At 47.7% G+C, this 21106-nt stretch overlaps 1 protein-coding gene across 2 annotated transcripts in view; it reads right to left on the bottom strand.

The window, feature by feature from the left end:
- Positions 1–377: 377 nt before the first annotated feature.
- Positions 378–21106, bottom strand: part of LOC141082948 (sodium/potassium-transporting ATPase subunit alpha-2) — a 183895-nt gene continuing 163166 nt past the window's right edge. For both annotated transcript variants that reach the window (XM_073567023.1, XM_073567022.1), the window contains exons 17-23: positions 19285–19439; positions 18969–19092; positions 16684–16829; positions 16051–16181; positions 15650–15751; positions 15223–15314; positions 378–766 (exon numbers count right to left, since the gene is read on the bottom strand). In XM_073567023.1, the coding sequence (XP_073423124.1) occupies positions 738–766; positions 15223–15314; positions 15650–15751; positions 16051–16181; positions 16684–16829; positions 18969–19092; positions 19285–19439 (779 nt within the window). In that variant the 3' untranslated portion in view covers positions 378–737. The remainder of the gene's footprint in view (positions 767–15222; positions 15315–15649; positions 15752–16050; positions 16182–16683; positions 16830–18968; positions 19093–19284; positions 19440–21106) is intronic.

Genomic DNA, 21106 nt, shown 5'->3' on the forward strand with positions numbered 1-21106 from the left:
CCACCATGCCCATCTATATGGCAGAGTATGGGGCTTTCTACAATTATGAGCACATAGTGAACACCTTTAGATTTTAGACATCCAAGGCTGAGATATTAGCATTTTATGTCTATGATTCCATTATGATATCCACTAGGAGGCGATGCTTTGTAGGATCTGAGCTAAGGTGTGAGAGGCGTGTCCGTCAGTGTGGACAGATTCCTATTGGCAACCATCACAATTCTCACTGCAGAGTGGAGAAGATACCAATGCATCAGCAAGTAGAAACATGCCCATCGGATTATTAAAAGTTGACTGTACCTTTAAAAATACTATAAGCTATTTTTCTTTATTGCGACTATACAATGTTGAATAAATTGATACAGACAACGAGTGACTTAATTTTATAAATGTAATTATGTAAAGTACAAGAGAAATACTGATATAACACGGCTGTTAAAGGAAGAACAAGAGGATTGCTATGCTGGTCAGATAGGAGGAGCAGTCAGAGGATCATGAGCTAGCCGTGCACACTGTTGTCAGTGTCGGAGAGGTTAATAGTCTAGCGGCTGTCATAGCTATCTGCCAGAAGGCGGCTTTCATTTCCATGGCCTAGGATTGGTGGCCGGAGAGAAACAGTAAAGCATCTACAATGTAATATAGACATCCCCCTATAAAGTTATAATGTAGATATAATTTTCTCATCAGGTCTGCAGCCGACGTAGCCTCCAAACATGGCGTTCATTCCTCCTGGGCCTCTAATAGTAGGACTCCTTCTCCACCCATCCTGTAAGTGGAAAGAACCACATGTTACCAAGAACATAAAAATCTAATAATCATAGCTAAGGCAAAGTAGGTGAATCTTTATAACAGTACTATAGCAGTTCTAGTCTTGTACATAGGGGGCAGTATTATAGTAGTTATATTCTTGTACATAAGGGCAGTATTATAGCAGTTCTAGTCTTGTACATAGGGGGGCAGTATTATAGTAGTTATATTCTTGTACACAGGAGCAGTATTATAGTAGTTATAGTCTTGTACATAGGGGCAGTAATATAGTAGTTATATTCTTGTACATAGGAGCAGTATTATAATAGTTATATTCTTGTACATAGGGGCAGTATTATAGTAGTTATATTCTTGTACATAGGGGAAGTAATATAGTAGTTATATTCTTGTACATAGGGGCAGTATTATAGTAGTTAGATTCTTGTACATAGGGGGCAGTATTATAGTAGTTAGATTCTTGTACATGGGGGCAGTATTATAGTAGTTAGATTCTTGTACATAGGAGCAGTATTATAGTAATTATATTCTTGTACATAGGGGCAGTAATATAGTAGTTATATTCTTGTACATAGGGGGCAGTATTACAGTAGTTATATTCTTGTACATAGGTGGCAGTATCATAGTAGTTATATTCTTGTACATAGGGGCAGTAATATAGTAGTTATATTATTGTACATAGGAGCAGTATTATAGTAGTTATAGTCTTGTACATAGGGGCAGTATTATAGCAGTTATATTCCTGTACATAGGGGCAGTAATATAGTAGTTATATTCTTGTACATAGGGGGCAGTATTATAGTAGTTATAATCTTGTACATATGGGCACTAATATAGTAGTTATATTCTTGTACATAGGGGGCAGCATTATAGTAGTTATATTCTTGTACATAGGGGGCAGCATTAAAGTGGTTATACTCTCGTATATTGGGGCAGTATTATAGTAGTTATATTCTTGCACATAGGGGCAGTATTATAGTGGTTATATTCTTGTACATAGGAGGCAGTGTTATAGTAGTTATAGCCTTGTACATAAGGGGCAGCATTATACTACTTATATTCTTGTACAAAGGGCCAATATTATTGCAGTTATATTCTTTTACATAAGAGCAGTATTATAGTACTTATATTGTTGCACATAGAAGGCAGTATTATAGCACTTATACATTTCCACATAGGGGGCAGTATTATAGTAGTTATATTCTTGTACATAAGGAGCAGTATTATAGTAGTTATGTACTTGTACCTTTGGGGCAGTATTATAGTAGTTCTATTGTAAATAGGGGCAGTATTATAGTAGTTCTATTCTTGTAAGTAGGAGCAGTATTATAGTAGTTATGTTCTTGTACCTTTGGGTCAGTATTATAGTAGTTCTATTGTAATAGGGGCAGTATTAGGCTGTGTTCACACGTTGCGGTTTTTTCTGCGTTTTTCCAGCGGATTTACCAAAAAATCCGCTCAAAAAACGCCTAAGGCTATGTGCACACAGTGCGGATTCTGCTGCGGATCCGCAGCGTTTCTGGCCCTGCGGGTCCGCAGCAGTTTCTGCTGCATTGTACAGTACCATTGTTTCCAATGGTAAAACCAAAAACGATGTGCACATGCTGCGAATTTTTCCGCGCGGATTTGCTGCGGGTTACAATCCGCAGCATGTCAATTGTTTGTGCAGAATCCGCTGCGGTTTCACATCTCCTCCATTGGAGACGTGTTAAACCGCAGCCTAAACCGCAGGTCTTTTTGACCTGCCTTTTTTCCAAAATCTGCACGGAAAAATCCGCACCACCGAAAACTACGTGTGCACATAGCCTAAAAGAAGCTTCCCATTCATTTTAATGCATTTTGCACTTTTTGTGCATATTGATGCGTTTTTTTTTTTAAAAATTGCTTCTCGGTAAAAATGCAGCATGCTCATTAATTTTGCGGTAAATTCTGCATTTCTGGCTATTTTCTATGTGTCTGGGGATGCTCCGGAAAAAATCGCGGCAAAAACGCGCAAAATTTTCTTGTACATAGAGGCAGTATTATAGTAGTTATATGCTTGTACTTAGGGGAAGTATTATAGTACGGTATTTATTTTCTTGTACATAGGAGCAGTATTATAGTAGTTATATTCTTGTACATAGGGGCAGTATTATAGTAGTTATATTCTTGTACATAGGAGCAGTATTATAGTAGTTATATTCTTGTACATAGGAGCAGTATTATAGTAGATATATTCTTGTACATAGGGGCAGTATTATAGTAGTTATATTCTTGTACATAGGAGCAGTATTATAGTAGTTATATTCTTGTACATTAGGCGGTATTATAGTGGTTATATCCTTGTACATAGGAGGCAGTGTTATAATAGTTATATCCTTGTATATAGGGCCAATATTATTGCAGTTCTATTTCTGTGCATAGGAGGCAGTATTATAGTAATTATATTCTTGTACATAGGGAGCAGTATTATAGTAGTTATGTTCTTCTACCTTCGGGGCAGTATTATGGTAGTTTTATTCTTGTAAATAGGGGCAGTATTATAGTAGTCATATTCTTGTACATAAGGACCAGTGATGGATGGGGGATCACTAAAATGCTCGGGTGCTCATTGCTCGGGTCGAGCAAATTGGAATGTTCAGGTGCCCGACCCGAGCAACGAATCCAATGTAAGTCTATGGGAAACGCGAGCATTTTTTTTGGCGAGACAAGAAATTGTGGAAATTGATGGGAGCAGTGCTCAAGTGACATGGGAACATCATGGGGAAGAGCCCTGGATGCATTTCTGACTCCCAGGTCACTGCTGTGAACTGTGCTGTCAGAGTCTTATGCCACTTTTACAGACTCACAATAAAACATACAAAAACAAAACCAAAATGGATTTTCCTGGAAAATATGTTAAAGAACATCCTTTCCAGGGTAATGACTTGTATATAAGGCAAAATAAATAACCAACAACAAAAATGCTCCTCCACACCTTGGGCTATGTTCATCACATGTAGCGTTTTTTATGCGTTTTTGAACTTTAGCATTGCTTTCAACCCAGACAAATGCATTGACTGGGAAATGTCATTTTACCATTTTACAACCTTATCTGGCCATGTGGTGTGTGACACATCCTGTTTCCATCTCCACGAGCCTAAAAGGCAACATTTCAAGCGCAAGCAGTCGCTAAATGTGGGAATTTAGTAATGTGGCCTGTGGGGCGTTGGCTGCGTATTTGCGCTTGCGTTCCAGGACTCGGCTATGGGCAACTGAACGCTGCGCTGGGACATGGATGTGCTTGCTTATGGTGCTAGTTGAGTGCGTGCAACAACAGGTGCAGGGCAGGAGCCATCTACGCATGCACCATAGACAGGGGATTTGCTTGCAGGCAGAAGAAGCAGTGTTGCCACCCGCAGACACTGTTCCTGGACCCTGGGGTTCGGCCCACAAAGTCAGGTGCTTTCCTGCCATGTCCCTGATAATGCTGGTGGTGGTCAAGCTGGTCATTTTGTTACCCCTGCTGATGCTGGCCTGGCAGGTGGTGCAAATGGCCTTTTTGGGGTTATCGGCAGTGTGGCGCCTCTGAGGGTTCAGTTGCCACACAGGTACTGCACCTCCTCCTGAGGTGTAGTATCCCACTTCCCAGGTAAGATGGTAACACCTGACCAGACTCCAGCACCTACATCCAGCACAGACACCTTAGAACAGCAGAGCACCCTTTATGACAGCTGCTTTGGTTCATGTGTGGGGTTTGCAGGTACGCAGGATGCAGTGACGAGTCGCGAGACAGTTAGGTGCTTTCTATATTAACTTTTATAAGACTAGAGGGAACTCTCCTCAGTCACGGCCTGATCAACAAAAGGGGTAACACGGATTGCCCTCGCAGGGGCTCTATACAAGCAAACACAAACGGGTAGAACACGACTACTTCCGGCAAGAGCCGGTCACTATAGGGCCGCGGTATGACCGACTACAGGTCCTTAATTATAAAGTCAACTTAGCCGTCCAGACGTCCCTCGCCGTTCGGGTTGGTGGTCTTTTGGCGTAGTAGTTGCTGGGCCCAGTTGCTGAGGCGATGACGAAGATTTTGCGCACTCCGGCGCGCTGATGACACTGGAGCCCCACAGGCTGTGGCGTAGTCCTTGGACGGTTGGACCGCAGCCCCTGGCCTGGGGCAAGCGGCAGCGATGTGTGATGGCGAATGACAGGCCACCTGCGCAGCTAACGGCTGCGACGGGGACTCCGCGGTCAGCAGAGGCCCGGCCCCTGCTGCGGACTGGAGCGGGATAGTGGTGGCCGCCGGCAGTACTGTACTTGCCGCGGCCACTGGTGAGAACAGGGCGGCTGCAGGTGGCGGGGAACAGGCCGCAGCCGCGAGCTGGAGTGAGACGGCAACGTCCGCGGGTGACCACGGGTAGGCCACAGCCGTGGGCTGAGGGGAGGCGGCAGCGGTTGACCTGAGCCAGCTGGCACGGGAAAGGAAAGGAAAGAAGGAAAAGGACGTTGACCTGAAGCCTGAGCTTCCATAGAAGGGAAAAGACAAGTACGGAACGTAGGAGTATAAGGGAACATAGAGGACGTGGGTTAGAGGAAGAACCCTGCCTAGAAGTTCTAAGCGCAAGGCCGGGGCCCGGTCCCCGAGGTTGTATGAACACTAATTGTTCTGCAGCAGACACCGGTGGAGTAGTGGGCTGTAAATGCACTACTCCCATCTAAGACTCGAGGGCACAACAGCAATACAGATAGAGAGCCGGGACTTAGGAGTAGAGAGTCCCCGAAGCAGCCTACAGCTGTCTGCCGTGCAAGTAGAGTTCTTGGGAACATCTGTCAGGAGGAACTCCAGAGTACCACGGTACTGGAGATCTTCACACTTAAAGGCGCTATAGAGGAGACGTTCAGGAAAGGCACATATGTTGGCAGAGTGTGGAAGGGAGCTTTCCATCTTACCTGGAGGTTGACTGAGTCCCTGACCCGGAGGACACGGCACAGAAGCGGGCACTACAGACTGTGAGTAAAGCTTTGGAACTACATGCCCTGGTCTCCTCCATTCCTTCCTGCGTCCGTCCGCCTGACACTGCTACATCCCCTGCGCCAGACACTACATCACCTAAGTGTCTCCACATCTACACTGCCCTGGGACAACAGCCCTGCCTGTGGAGGGCTATACCATCATTGCTGCACCACGCCATCTGTCCCGGAGGATCTGCATGCAGCGTCGGCTTAACACCTCCCTTGCCAAACACCACAGGTGGCGTCACAAACTATTACATTTAACATCCACATCTTCCTATTACTTAGGCGCCCAGGGCCACGGTCCGGGTCACCGCCACCGTGACACATCCCACTGGTACCGGCCCGGTACCGAGTGCCCAACGGCCCTGGGAGGGCGACCCATACACACACCAGCTCAGGGATGTATTCAGGCCAGCGGGCCTTTCGGTCACTCTCTAGGGTACGCAGCATTTGGATTAGTGTCCGATTGAATCGTTCGCAGGCTCCGTTCCCCTGCGGGTGGTATGGTGTAGTCCGAGACTTATCAATACCGTAGAGACGATGTAGTTCTTCCATGACTCTTCCAAGGAAGCGCGCTCCTTGGTCCGAATGTATTCGTTGCGGGCAGCCGTACACTTGGATAAAGTTTTTACAAATCGCATAGGCAGCCAACTCCGCTGTTTGGTCTCGGGTGAGGGTGACCACGGCGAACTTGGTGAAATGATCCACCATAACGAGGCAATGTTCATGCCCATGTTAGGCAGGACCCATGGTCAGATAGTCCACCGTGAGGAGCTCGAGGGGAGCTGATGTTACAATTGTCTGCACCGGGGCTCGTTTTGCGGGAGGCTTAGCGAGCTCGCACGGGCGGCAGGTACGGCAAACTTCTTCCACAGCAGCATGCAAGTGTGGATGGTACACTATCTGCTGCAACCATTGCAAAGTCTTTTGAGCACCAAAGTGAACCCCCTTTTTGTGGGCTTCCGGAGCCAGTTGGCGGAGATGGGTTCCGGGCATGATCACCTGCCATACTTTCGCCGACGTTTGTGACACGGCTCTCCGATATAAAAGTCCCTTTTTGATAACTAGTTTCTCCCACTGGCGCAACATCAGCAACATATCCGGGGTCAAAGTCTGTCTCTGTGAGTCAGTGGGCAACTTGCCGGTGGCCACCCATCGGCGCAGGAGTCCAATCTCTCCATCCTCTTGTTGTTGCTGAATCCACTTGTCACGTGGCTGTTCTAATATTCCCCCTACGGGTCCCGGATGAGGCGCTTCTTGTGCGTTAGCAGTAAGAGCAGCAGTGGTGAGGGCGAACGGTGTCTCTTCCCCTTCTAATTCGTCATCTCGATTCCTCCCTGGGGTGGTGTGTCGGATTCTGGAGAGTGCGTCAGCGTGCACGTTTTCAGCTCCCCGTTTGTAGATGATCTTGTAGTTGAACTTGGCCATCCGAGCCACCCACCGCTGCTCTAGGGCTCCCAGTTTGGCATTCTCCAAATGGGCTAATGGGTTGTTATCAGTCCGCACCACCACCTCGGAGCCCGCCAGGTACTCTGCGAACCGCTCCGTCATTGCCCACACTACTGCGAGGAGCTCGAGCTTAAAGGAGCTGTAATTGTTCGGGTTTCGTTCGGAGTCATGCAGCGACCAGCTACCATAGGCAATCACTTTCTTTCGGCCGTCCTGCACCTGTGACAACACAGCTCCTAGTCCCTGGAGGCTCCCGTCGGTGTGCAGGATGAACGGTAGCGAGAAATCCGCATATGCCAATACCGGGGCAACCGTGAGTGCAGGTTTGAGATCTTGAAATGCATCCTCTTGCGGTTGTTGCCACTGGACCTTCCGTCCATTCGCCCCGGCTGGAGCCCCCTTCAGCAGGTCATGCAGGGCTCGGGCTCGGCATGCAAAATTCTTCACGAACCGTCGGTAGTAGCTGGCCAACCCCAGGAAGGCCCGCACGTCTTTCACCGTTTCGGGGGTAGGCCACCCCTGGATGGCAGCAACCTTTTCCAGGGATGGTCTGACACCCTCCTCCGAGACGGTATGCCCCAGATATTCGATCTGGGTGCGGAACAGGTGGCATTTCTGGGGCTTACCTTCAATCCGTACTTCTGTAGCCGGCCGAGCACCTGCCCCAACCGCCGCAGGTGGTCCTCGAACGTGGCGAAATAGATAATGATATCGTCCAGGTATATCAACGTGGCTTCAAAGTTGAGGTCTCCTAGACACCGCTCCATCAGCCGCTGGAAAGTTCCTGAGGCGTGGCCAGCCCGAACGGCATCCGATTAAACTCGAACAATCGCATGGGAAGGATAAATGCCATCTTGGCTCTGTCTTCCTCTGACATCGGCACCTGCCAGTACCCACTGGCCAGGTCTAGAGTCGAAAAGTATGTCACGTTCCCCTAGGCGGACAGAAATTCTTCTATGCGGGGCAGTGGATACGAATCCTTGATGGTGCAGGCGTTCAACTTTCGATAATCCACACAAAAACACAGAGTGCCATCTTTTTTTCGAACCAGAACAATGGGGGCTGCCCAGGGGCTCTGGCTTTCCCGTATGACCCCCTTCCGAAGCATTTGGGCTAATAGAGTTTTCACTTCCTGGTATAGCTGCGGTGGTATTTGCAGATATCGCTCCCGGATGGGGGCCGCCCCTGCCGTGGGGATCCCATGCGTGATGGCCGTGGTACATCCAAAGTCATCCTCATGACTGGCAAAGACACTGTAATATTGTCCAAGAAGTGTCTCTACCTGGAGAAGTTGGGCTGGCGCTAGGCCGGAAAGTTCGGCCCGCATTCTCTCCACTCCAGGATAGCTCGACCTTTCTCCTGGGTCGAGGATACGGCAGTCTGTTGGGTTCGTACCGTTACTGCCCAAGGATCTTTAGGCTGCACCTTCAACTGGACCGCGGGGTCCGGCAGCATCTCCTCCAAAGGCCTCACTAGTTTGGCCATTTCGGCCCGCAGCTTCATGGCGATATCTTGGTCTTCCAGGTTGACATAACGCACCAGGACGGTCCCCTCCCGCACCGTGGCCAGGGAGTGGGCTACTAGTATGCCAGGGTGCAGGCGCTCTGAGTAGCAGGGTTCCACCTGCACCTCCACGCCCTCCAGTGGCATCGGGGCGCGGATCGGCAGGGCCACCACCGTCTGCCCTGGAGGAAGCACGAGCGGGGGAGCCGCCGGCGCGACGACTTTGCCCAGCGCCTCACCCTCCTGGCATTCCTGGAGCACTCGCGCCTCCCGAACCAACCGCTGGAAGACCTGCCCTTGGGCCATGCGAGAACCCCAGTGGCTCAGAGTCTCTTGTGTGGGCTCATTGAGGAGGAGGTTGCCAAACTCTCGTAGTATGTTCATACCCAGGGTAACTGGATGTTTGCTGCTTGTGTCTCCCCGGGTCAAGACCACTCCCCGGCAGCCGAGTGATTTGCTGCTTATCGAAATCTGCATCCAGGCTACTCCGACGACAGGAATTGGTAGCTGGTTGGCGGCTACCAACTTTATCACGGTTCCCCACTGAGGTCTCACTGCCTCGGGAAAATGCTGCCGAAAGTAAATCTCTGGCATGGTTGTTACTTGCGATCCCATATCTACTAGGCATCGTACGGCACGGCATTCGATCTCTGCCCATACCACTGGGCACCCCGCGGCCAGGTCTTCATGACTCCCTCCATCCCGTGTGGTGGGCTACGGCTACGGGTAGTGCCTCCACGGCTCAGGGTTTTCTGCTCTTCTTAGGCAGCGGGGCGGGCTCCCCCTGGAATGCGGGCACTCTCGGCTACAGTGCCCCAATTCACCACACTCATAACAGGCGAATGGCCGCAGGGACCGACTTGGGCGAGGGCCGCAATGGTTCATGCCTCCTTTAGCCAGCCCTGGCCGACTCCTTGTGGCTGCTTTCTTGGCCTCGGCCAGTTCTCCTTTAACACTCTGTATCTCTTGCTTCACCTCTTGTACCCAGTAGGGTTCGCTCAGGGAGCTTACGGATGCTTCGATACTCCGAGTCATCCCCACGGGGACCGTCACCTCTTGCTCCTGTTCCCAAACCCGTGCCTCCTTCCCTATTTCGGAAAAGGTCAGATGTGGGTCCACTCGCACCCGCTCTCGCAAAGCCTGCCTTGTCAAGGTGTCTCGTAACCCAGTCACTAACAGGTCACGTAATGTTAAGTCCACGGTCCCCACACCGACTCCACCCTTCCTTTCAATGGCTAAAAACAGTTCCTGCAAAACATTCATATTCTTGGTCACTGTTTCCCCCTCTTTCTGCATGCGTCTAAACATCTGAGTTGTCAGTTCCCCCACATCGGTTGGGTCCCCATAGGCCTCTTCTAAGATCTGTAGCACCCTGACGAAGGTGTTTCGCTGCCCCCGGGGCCTCAACATTACGGTATCCCGGGCTTCCCCGTCCAACGTCATCAGGGCCACCTCTGCCTCTAGGTCAGGGGCAAGCGGATGCATCCTAAATATCCCATGCATACGCTCCGTCCAATTCCACAGCATAGTATTGCTGCCGGAGAACCTGGGTAGATTGCTTAGCATAGCCCCCAAAGAAATACTGGGCCGGGGGCCTTCGTTGTCCATGCTTGGAGACTGCATCCTGCCGACTACGCCAAATGTGGGGTTTGCAGGTACGCAGGATGCCGTGACGAGTCGCGAGACAGTTAGGTGCTTTCTATATTAACGTTTATAAGACTAGAGGGAACTCTCCTCAGTCACGGCCTGATCAATAAAAGGGGTAAAACGGATTGCCCTCGCAGGGGCTCTATACAAGCAAACACAAACGGGTAGAACACGACTACTTCCGGCAACAGCCGGTCACTATAGGGCCGCGGTATGGCTGACTACGGGTCCTTAATTATAAAGTCAACTTAGCCGTCCAGACGTCCCTCGCCGTTCCGGTTGGTGGTCTTTTGGCTTAGTAGTTGCTGGGTCCAGTTGCTGAGGCGATGACGAAGACTTCGCGCGCTCCGGCGCGCTGATGACACTGGAGCCCCACAGGCTCCGGAGTAGTCCTTGGACGGTTGGGCTGCAGCCCCTGGCCTGGGGCAAGCGGCAGCGATGTGTGATGGCAAATGACAGGCCACCTGCGCAGCTAACGGCTGCGACGGGGAGTCCGCGGTCAGCAGAGGCCCGGCCTCTGCTGTGGACTGGAGCGGGACAGTGGTGGCCGTCGGCGGTACTGTATTTGCCACGGCCACTGGTGAGAACAGGGCGGCTGCAGGTGGCGGGGAACAGGCCGCAGCCGCGAGTTGGAGGGAGACAGCAGCGACCGCTGGTGACCGCGGGTAGGCCACAGCCGCGGGCTGAGGGGAGGCGGCAGCGGCTGCGGGCTGAACTGGAGCCGCAGTGGCCGCAGGCTGGAGTGGGGCAGCAAGTCCCGGATATCTGCCTCGGTACTGTCCCTCTGGAGTCCTCGGTGAGCATCCTCCCTGGCACTGGTGAGTCGCTCTCGCTTTCAGTCGCTCCCACGACCTCCTGCTGTCTCTGTGTCGGTCTGCTGACTCATCGTCCCGGGAATTCCCCACCTCCTTTATATTGGTCCCTCTCCCAGCCCATCTGTCTGTCACAACGGTCTGTCCCTGAACTCTGTCCCCCCGGAACCTAGATGACGGCTCCCTTGGTTCCGGCCCGGACACTAGACGTGGGCCGTTCCTCCCACACTTGAAGGGTGCTGGGTGGTGGGAGGAGCTTAGATTACCCTAGAGGGGAAAGCTGACAGGAAGTTAGGTCAGAAGTTCCCCTCTGGGGAAGGAGGGAAAGGACGTGTTGCAACAGCCTCCTGTGATCTGGAGATGTTGGCAAGGAAAGAGAAAGAAAGAAGGATCAGTTGTTCAGAAGGAAGATAGATAAAAACGGAATGTGAGGAGGAGAGAGACTGGGGACTAGGGCTAGTGCAGAGCCCTTTCCTAAGTTTAATGCGGGCGCCGGTATTCGAGGCTGTGTGCGATACTAATGATCCTACAGCAGAAACCGGAGGAATAAAAGTTGTGACCACTTTATTCCCACCTAAAACTCAAAGACACAGCAGCAACATGTGTGAGCCGGGACATGATTGTATGGAGTCCCCGAAGCAGGCTACAGCTGCCTGTCATATGAGTGGAGGTATAAGTAACATCAAGAAGGAGGAACTTGAGTGCAATTCAGAACTACAAGTACTTCAGATTAGCGCTAGAAAGGAGACGTTCAGAAAAGGCACACGAAAGGGAGTGCTGGAAGGGGGTATTCCATCTGCCTGGGAATTGGCTGAGCCCCTGACCTGGAGGCTGCGGCACAGAAGTGAGCACCTGTCTGTGCCATAAACGTGAGTAAAAGAATTGGAACTGCACTCAGCTGTGTCATTGCCTCCTTCCTGCGCCAACCTACTCAGCACTGCTACATCTCTGTGCCTAACACTACACCATCTACCTCAACACCATCTACTACTGCCCTGGGACCACAGCTCTACCTGTGGAGAGCTATTCCACCTCTGCTGCCCTATAGCATCTGTCCCAGAGAATCTGCACTGCAGCGTCGGCTTAACACCTTCATTGCCGAGTACCACAGGTGGCGTCACAAATTATCTACCTATAAACTTTATTCAGCTTCATTCCACCTATTTTACATGGACGCCCAGGGCCACGGACCGGGTCACCGCCACCGCGACACATCCCTTTAAGACACCGGCCCGGTACCGAGTAATCCCACACCTGCCCTGGGGACAATCCAGCAGAGTCTTCAAAAAACAACCCGACTCGGGAAGACCCAACAGTTGTACTGGCAACTTCTGTCTTGTTGGTGTTATGGGGAACGGTTGCCCGCCTTCTGTCTGCGGCCCACCACCACTGCTTCGTCCTGCCTGTTGGGGTGCTACGCCTCCCTCCCCATGTGTGCTGCTGTCTTCGCTCTGTATGTCCTCCTGCCAACTTGGATCAGTTACTGTATCATCCGCCACCTTGTCTTCCACTTCCTGACTTTCTGGCAATTGTGTCTCATCATCGTCCGCCTCTTATGACACTTTCCCACCGTCGCCTTTGTTTGACAGTGGCTGCTCAAATATTTGGGCATCGGTACATGCGATCTCTTCTTGCCCCGCTTAAAGGGGATTGGGCGAGAGGCTCAAATCTATAAATGGAAAAGTGAACAGCTCTTCGGTGTGTCCAAGTGTGGGATCAGTTGTCTCCGGGCACTCGGCATGGTGGGAGGAAGGAGGATCAGGGTGAGGAATATGCAGTCCAGACTCACAGCTACTGAGACTTGACCGTGTGGAAGACAGGGTGGTGGTGATGGTGGCAAAGTGACTGGAAGCACTGTCCGCTATCCAACCAACAACCTTTTGACACTGCTCTGTGTTCAATATTGGTGTGTTGCGGTCCCCTAGTAATTGGGACAGGAAGATCGGGCGAGAAGATGTGGGTGTTTGTTGTGGCACAATTTCAGCTTGCCCATGGCCTCGCCCTCGGCCTCTGCATGCACCATCACCATCATGTCCAGTTCCCCGGCCCTTGCCATGCGCCTTGTCTGTTTTAAATGGAGGACAAAATTTTCCACGTTCACTACAAATGGCTTAATGGCTGAATTTGGAGTGAACGTATATGTGATCCGTGTGACGGACAAACCACAGTTTTAAATAGCTTGCCTGTAGGTAACTATTTTTACCAGCGAACCGCTGTCAAGTAACTTCACTAGCACACTGCAACAAAATGTAAAGGAAACCCAGAAATGGCAGAATTTTGAGCGTACTTTTTATCTCTGATCCGTGTGACGGACAAACCACAGTTTTAATAGATGGATTTTTAGTGCTGTAATATGGAAAGGATCTGGCTGCATCCTACAGTGCCCATCAAGCAAATTGAGCAGAGAAATGGTGTTCTCTGGATTGCTTTTTAAGTAAATAATCAGGATTAAGATTAAAAAAAATATATATTCCTGGCCCCTGATACCTGGGGCTATGCCTAGAAATATCTGTAATAGCAGCAGCAGACAGAACTGGAATGGACCCACTTGCTATTTGCACTGATGTCTGCCACATACACTGCCTGCCTGTCTAGCACTGATATCTATGCTGCTTTATTAGTCCTCAGAAGGACTGTTAGTTGAGATGGATATGTGTATAATATATGGTATTCCCACACTAAGTAAGAACCAATCAAATCTTTCCTAGCTCAGCAGCAACTCTCCCTACGCTGCCTGATTCCGTAGTAGACTGTGACAAGCATGGCAGCGCCAGGACTGATATAGACCTGATGACGCTGTGCGGCCAGGCAATCACTGTAATGCCAAAAGCAACATGGCTGTGGCATTACAGTGTGTGGCAGACAATCCCTGCATGTTCATTGGCTCTCTAAAGAGCGTCAAACATGCAGGGCAGGGACCCAAGCTCCCACCGCGCAACACCGAAAATACTCATCGAGCTCCAAGCATCTCGAGCAGTGAGATGCTCAGGCAAGTACTGAGTAGAGGCGAGCAAGCTCGCTCATCACTAATAAGGAGCATATTACAGTAGTCATATTCTTGCACATAGCGGCAGTATTATAGCAGATTCCTTCCCTGCACTGGGATTGTTTTTTCCATACATCTGTGCTTTTTTAATATAATGGCTTAATAAATGTCAAGTTATAAGAATTATATCTCCTGTGGTTGCTGGATACAACTCTTCTTGCACATTGGATTTCCTTACCGCCGGGAACAGGGCAGCTCCGTGCGCCAATGACCAGCCAAGGAACCAGGACATAACGGGGTGAGCTGAACACTTTTTCCTTTACATATTATAGCAGTTGTATTCTTGAACATAGGGCCACTATTATAGTAGTTATATTTTTGTACATAACGGCAGTATCATAGCAGTTCCATTCTTTTACATAGGGGCAGTATTATAGCAGTTATATTCTTTTACATAGGGGGCGGTATTATAGTAGTTATATTCTTGTACATAGGAATCATATTCAGTAGTTTTATTCTTGTAAATAGGGCCAGAATTATGTTATAGCAGTTATATTCTTGTACATAGGAGCAGTATTATAGTAGTTATATTCTTGTAAAAGGGGCAGTATTATAGTAGTTATATTTTTATACATAGGGACACTATTACAGTCGTTATATTCTTGTACATAGGAGGCAGTATTAAAGTAGTTATATTGTTGCACAAAGGGTGCTGTATTATAGCAGTTGTACTCTTTTACATAGGTGGCAGTATTATACTAGTTATATTCTTGTAGATTGGTGGCAGTATTATAGTAGTTATATTCTTGTACATAGGGGGCAGTATTATAGTAGTTATATTCTTGAACATTGGGGGCAGTATTTTTGTATCTATATTCTTGCATATAAGAGCAGTATTATATCAGTTGTATTCTTCTACATAGAGGCAGTATTATAGTAGTTACATTCTTATACATAGGAGCAGTATTGTAGTAGTTACAGTCTTGTACATAGGGGCAGTATTATAGTAGTTATATTCTTGTACATAGGGAGCAGTATTACAGTAGTTGTATTTTTGTATATATGGGGCAGTATTTTTCCTACCTCCTGGGTCACGGCGTAGGATCAGCTTGCGGACTTCATCATACACAAAGATGAGCAGACTGTACGGGAAGGCACAGAACCACCATGTCACCCTAGGGGAAAATCATTAAATTAAATAATTGATTCTTCTAGTATTAAAAACAACACATCGGAGTGTGGAAACTCACTTATATCTTGGGCTAAATTCCTTATTAACAGTCAAAAACCTTTTTTTTGTACATTACATTATATTCTTACAAGCACCAAATCAGCAGCACAATAATTATGGGGACAGGAATGGCGCTCTTTTGGAGTGTGCTGACACCGCCATCTACTGGACATACTTGCAATATACCGCAGTATGTAAACTAGCACGACTAAATATTGTCAGACTATACCAGCACTCTTGCATATATAACCCATTGAGAATTTTTTTAATATAACTCACTTCAATGGATACATCCGGAGCGCCACATCCATTCCAGGGCAGTAGGACAGGAATGCGGCCAGTGCAGTCTCCTCCAGGAGACCAAATATCAATATCTTGTTCCTGAAGAGACATTGAGCATTGTATTCAGTCCCATATGACCTTAAAACTAAGATTGGTAGCCCCTATGTCCCTTGCCTTCATGTTACCCATTATGATAAATTTTTACCCCATCACATCAGTAGTCCACATGTTGTATTACGAGAAGTGGAGCATTGGGCAGGTCCACACATTCTATGTCGAAGGTGGAAGAGGGACCACATATGGACCACTTCTGTATTCACCACTCTTGATACAGAAGCCCCTGGATCATCACTAATAACTGGCACCCAAACGGCAAGACTCCACCGTGAGCTCCTTACTTCATGCCTTGCTGGAAGACAGAGTTCCTTCTGGTCTTACAGATGATCAGATCGGCCCACTGGACGACCACGATGCTGGCGAAAAATGCTGTGTGACACGTGAACTCCACCACTTTGCGCTGCTCATAGGTCTGAAAAGAATCATGCAATTGGTGTTAGAAGAGACCCTCATAGTTTGGATAGTGAGTAACATAAGCTCTAATAACACTACGAAGTCCTAAGACCAACAAAAACTTGTCGTCTCAAGTTGTGGTGACACAAATAATGTGTTTCTACTGGTACATGCCTCCTCAGGGACCCTCGGACCAATTCTTATATTAAGTGACATCACCAGTATTCGCCCAATGAGAAAGTGATCTAGATGCTGACCTCCGTTGGACTGGCCAAAAACTTCAGCACCACTACACTGCCTCAAAATACTGTTGTCCCAGCAGAAAATATTGAGAAGTTCATTTCTGCTGGTCATTGTCGGAGACTATTCAGTGTCATCAACAGTAGTGATGTCTCCAGTATCTGCCAGAGAAGGATGTCATCTAGTTAGTTAGATCGTCAGGAGAATCAGTGGGACTCCCAGATCCTTAGCACACCCCTGAAACTACCACTCACAATGTAGGTATGAAGGTGTCCACTCACCCATTCCTGCCCATAACTGTCTTCTACGGCATTATTAGACCGGTCATCCCAGTCCAGTCGTATACCCAGCAGCTGAGCAGGCAGGAAACCGTTCTCCGCCAGGATTACAAAGTAGGTAAAGAACCCACCCAAGGCTTGGATCATGCCTGTAGGGTCAACAGATGAGACAATGTAAGCGTAACCAGACACTTCAATCCAAAAGCTGAAGGGAAAACTATTCCCAATTCTGACTGGAAGACATAATAGGCATATTTCCTTTTTAAGAATTGGTTTCTCTTCCTGTCTACTGGGGTTGAACCACAGGGCAATTGCCAGCCTTAGGGGAACAACTGGCACATGAGGCTTGTGACTGCTACAAATCCTAATATGCATGGTGTAGCAGAATTATTTCCATAATTAGCACTGCTACTGGATTACTTAATGTATAGAGCAGTTATTTGGTCACTGGTGGTGTTAGAGGATCCCCAAGATATGACTTGCCTACTGTGGACACATCATACGAAGAGAGCAATCACTGGAGAAGGACATCATGGATGGAAGAAAAGAAGGAACAAGACGAAGAGGAATTCCAGCAACCTGATGGCTTGATATTATCAAAATAATGGTGGAGAAGACCCTGGTGGAGCTACCTAGGCTTGCATAACATCGATCTTCCTACAGACCGTTCATCCATCAAGTCACAATGACTCGACATATAGGTCGTTATTAAATAATAAATGGCGGTATATATAGTGTGTTGATGTATATGTTGTGTGGAATAATATGGCAGTATACTGTACTCAGCTTAAATGAGTACAACCCCCCCATTCCCCCTTCCCCACGTATTGTAGGATTGGAGGAAGGAGAGTAGAGTGGGGGGTACAGTATGACATTTTGTGGAGCACGGTCTGGTGGTATGTGTTGGTTTACAATGTATTATATCTGTATTTTATGTGCTGTTAGGCCAATGTATGGCACAGGTATTCGAGCACCATGCCAAAACTACAGGATTTCCCAACAGAGTTCTGTGGTTTTGGACTGGTCAGGATGCTGTGCTGCCAGCACTGACTGGTATCAGGAGCTGAAGCCCAGATAGGAAAGTACCAGCTAGTATTAATTCTGGGCTCTGATCTGGGGTACAATTCATTTAGAGGTCTCAAGTCATTCATTTTTGTGTCTAGGGTGTGCATTTTGTGCCTGGTCTGCAGTTTGATTTAGATGTCTGGTCTAAGATCAGAACTGACCCTCGGAATCTCCTTGAGGGTGAGTTAATTTTGAGATCTGATGATAAATTTCTAGGTCTTTCTCTAAAATACAAATATCTGTAGTGGCATCCTAAACTAGATTTTTTTTCCCCAAGGGGGTCCCTAGTCATAGAATCCTAGAATGTTACAGTTGGAAGGGACCTCCAGGGTCCTCGTGTCCAACCCCCAAGCTAAATACAGGATTCACTAAACCATCTCAGACAGATGTCTGTCCAGCCTCTGTTTGAACACTTCCATCGAAGGAGAACTCACCACCTCTCATCTATAGTCGAAATTTCGGAAAATCATGACCCAGTGATGGAGCCTGTGCTTAGATATTGTACAATATCATATGTCTGTCACATATATATAGCTAACACAAGGCTGACTGAGCATAGACCTATTGTTAGGAATCATTGGGGGATCTGGATCATGGACTCCGACAGTTATCAGCCCCTGCGTTACCCGTAATAATCCAGAGCAATGTATCCCTACACTCCATAGATCCGCAGCGATCACCCCCCCCCCCCGCTCATTGTGAACATCACGCAACTGAACCGCTGTAATCTATAATTTCACTCTCCAAACAGAGCCATTTCTCTCCGCCGCTCAGACCCAGAAACTAATTGGCCTTTTTTTCTTCCAAATAAAAGGCGGGTGATTAAATCATGAAATCTGTTGAGCAGTAATGAATAAATAAAGTTGCGTGTCCTGTGCAGAGTCACTGCCCTGGGAAAATAGGCACTAATCTAGCCTGGGGACCACTGACGTCCATACGCAACACAGAATGTGCTTCTTAAAAGGGGAATAACTCCTGAAACAGCTATAGCGATTTAAAGGGAAACTGTCAGTTGGTCAGATTTTTCACCGATAACACTCAGTTAGGAGGCGCCTTTTCACCCTATGAATAATTTTTCAGAATCTCAATCAAGGAGTTAATAAAAATGCTCATTTCCTCCATATAGAAGTGACAATATCTCAATTTGCAGAGAGAGTCTTCATCTCCATCCAGTGGTCATAAGTGGTATTGCACTTGTATTCAAAATCAAGCTTCCTACCCACCAATTTGTCCGTATGCCATGCTGATGAGACGCTCATTCACCAGCTTGTCAGTCCGCGGGTTCCTGGGTTGTCTCTTCATTATGTCACTTTCGGCAGCTTCATATGCCAGGGAGATTGCAGGTACCTAAATCAGATAGGGTAAAATAGAAAAACGGACAAGTCGGTAAGGTGGTCTGTAGTCATTTTATGGCTAGAGACTATATTTTGTGGAGTACCCCTATTTATCAACATCTGACATTAGTGAGTCACGAGGTTCGAGACAAATGATGCCTCGTTAAAATCAGTCTTGATGAGGAGAGAGAGGAGACATACGCACCATGTCGGTGCCCAGATCGATGCACAAAATAGTAACCGTGCCGAGAGGAAGAGGGATATTGGCGATGATGAAAAGTAAAAATGGCGTGATTTCCGGGATGTTGCTGGTCAGTGTGTAAGCGATGGATTTTTTCAAGTTGTCGAAAATCAGACGTCCTTTAAAGAAATAAAAAAATTAAACTTACTATATTTCATAATATTACTTAAAAGGACAATAACCTGATTCCGATTAGTGGTATAGCGCATTTTGTGCCCAGACGTACCATTTCCCATATTGCGACTTATGCCCACCTCCTCCCTCATCTCAGAGGTCACATGACAAGCTTCCTTGTGGTCCTGACTCTTTAAAATCAGGACGAGTGAGGACTTTTAGGGTGTTAGGGCTTGTGTACTTACCTGTCCTAGCTCTGCTTCCTCCCTCTGCTCTATAGTGTACATTGCAGGCAGCTGCATGCCACATGAGTATTCAAGTCCTAATGTACACTGCTGCCATGTGTGCTGTCCAGGGGGTCTAACCACACATCCCACTATGCTGCAAACAGCTGCCTGATTGGCCTTTCACCTGAGCTGTTCCTGAGTGCCATGTGCACATTCAGCTTTCTCTCACCAAGGTGCCCAGTTGCCCACTCAAATCTGTTGTTCCTGTGTACAGTCTGCACATTGAACGCTGCTTCAAGATGCCTGCCTCATTACTTCTCTTTGCTGAGTCAAGGTGAGGTCCACACACTAAACTTGTCTCTCCTTACTCAAGGAGGTCAACTCATACAAGAAGAAGGGAAGCTATATGACATTAAAATACATAATTTTACAGAAGCAAAAGAATTATATTAAAAAACAATTAACAACCAAATAGTAGGGACCACATGTGCAAAGTACGCCAAACACTGATGGTAATGCACCGTACGTAAAGTATTAGGAAAGCCAAATTTAGAAATAATTTGTCCAGGGACCAAAGGTCAAAGCAGTTTGAGCTGATAGGAAAATTCCTATAAAGGGAGTTAGTTGGCCTGACAAATACACAGAGATTAAACCGAGGTACAAGAATAGTTAATAACAAGGCATTTCCAAAATATGTACAAAGACAGGGATGCAAAATATATCCTAGTAGAGCAAGGAGACACGGTCTCCCTACACCAGCACTCTCCGGTCTGAACACCGCAGGTTTCTTTAAGCCTGTGGTCTACAAAACGGCATCTGAGACCTGGCGCACTGACGTCATCGCTCCGCGTGGGCAACTGATATCCTATGCGTGCACCAGAGCTTTGCAGGTGGACCTGTCAGGAGCCTGGATTAGGTGAGTATATGTTTTTTATTTTAATGAAAACTTGTGATGTGACTATGGAGGCGTTATAAACTTTGGGGAAGGGGGCCCATCATACATTGAAGGGGCTACTGTGAGGGGCCCCCAAAGTGTGGGGCCATATATTGTTTGGGTATTACTGTGGGGGGCCATTATATATTGTAGCAACTAATGTGGGGGTCATTACACTGTTAAGGTAATACTGTGGGGGCCATTATATAGTGTGGCTGTTAATGTGGGTGCAATTATATACTGTTCGGGTACTACTATGGAGCCATTATATAGAGTGGAGGCATTACACAGTTTGGGGTCTACTATGTGGGCCATTATACAGCATGACAGCTAATGTGGGAGCCATTATACAGTTTGGGGGTCCTAAAAGTGTGGGAACCACTATGGAGGACATTATAAAGTGTGGGAGCTATTATGGAAGGCCATCAAAGTGTGGGGACTACTGAAGGGTCTATCATACAGTGTAAGGGCCATTTTCCAGTGTGGGAGCCATTATACAGTTTGGGGACTA

The sequence above is a fragment of the Dendrobates tinctorius genome, unplaced genomic scaffold, assembly GCF_039654945.1.
Source record: "Dendrobates tinctorius isolate UK_male_01 unplaced genomic scaffold, ASM3965494v1 ptg000019l, whole genome shotgun sequence".
Classification (NCBI taxonomy): Eukaryota; Metazoa; Chordata; class Amphibia; order Anura; family Dendrobatidae; genus Dendrobates; species Dendrobates tinctorius.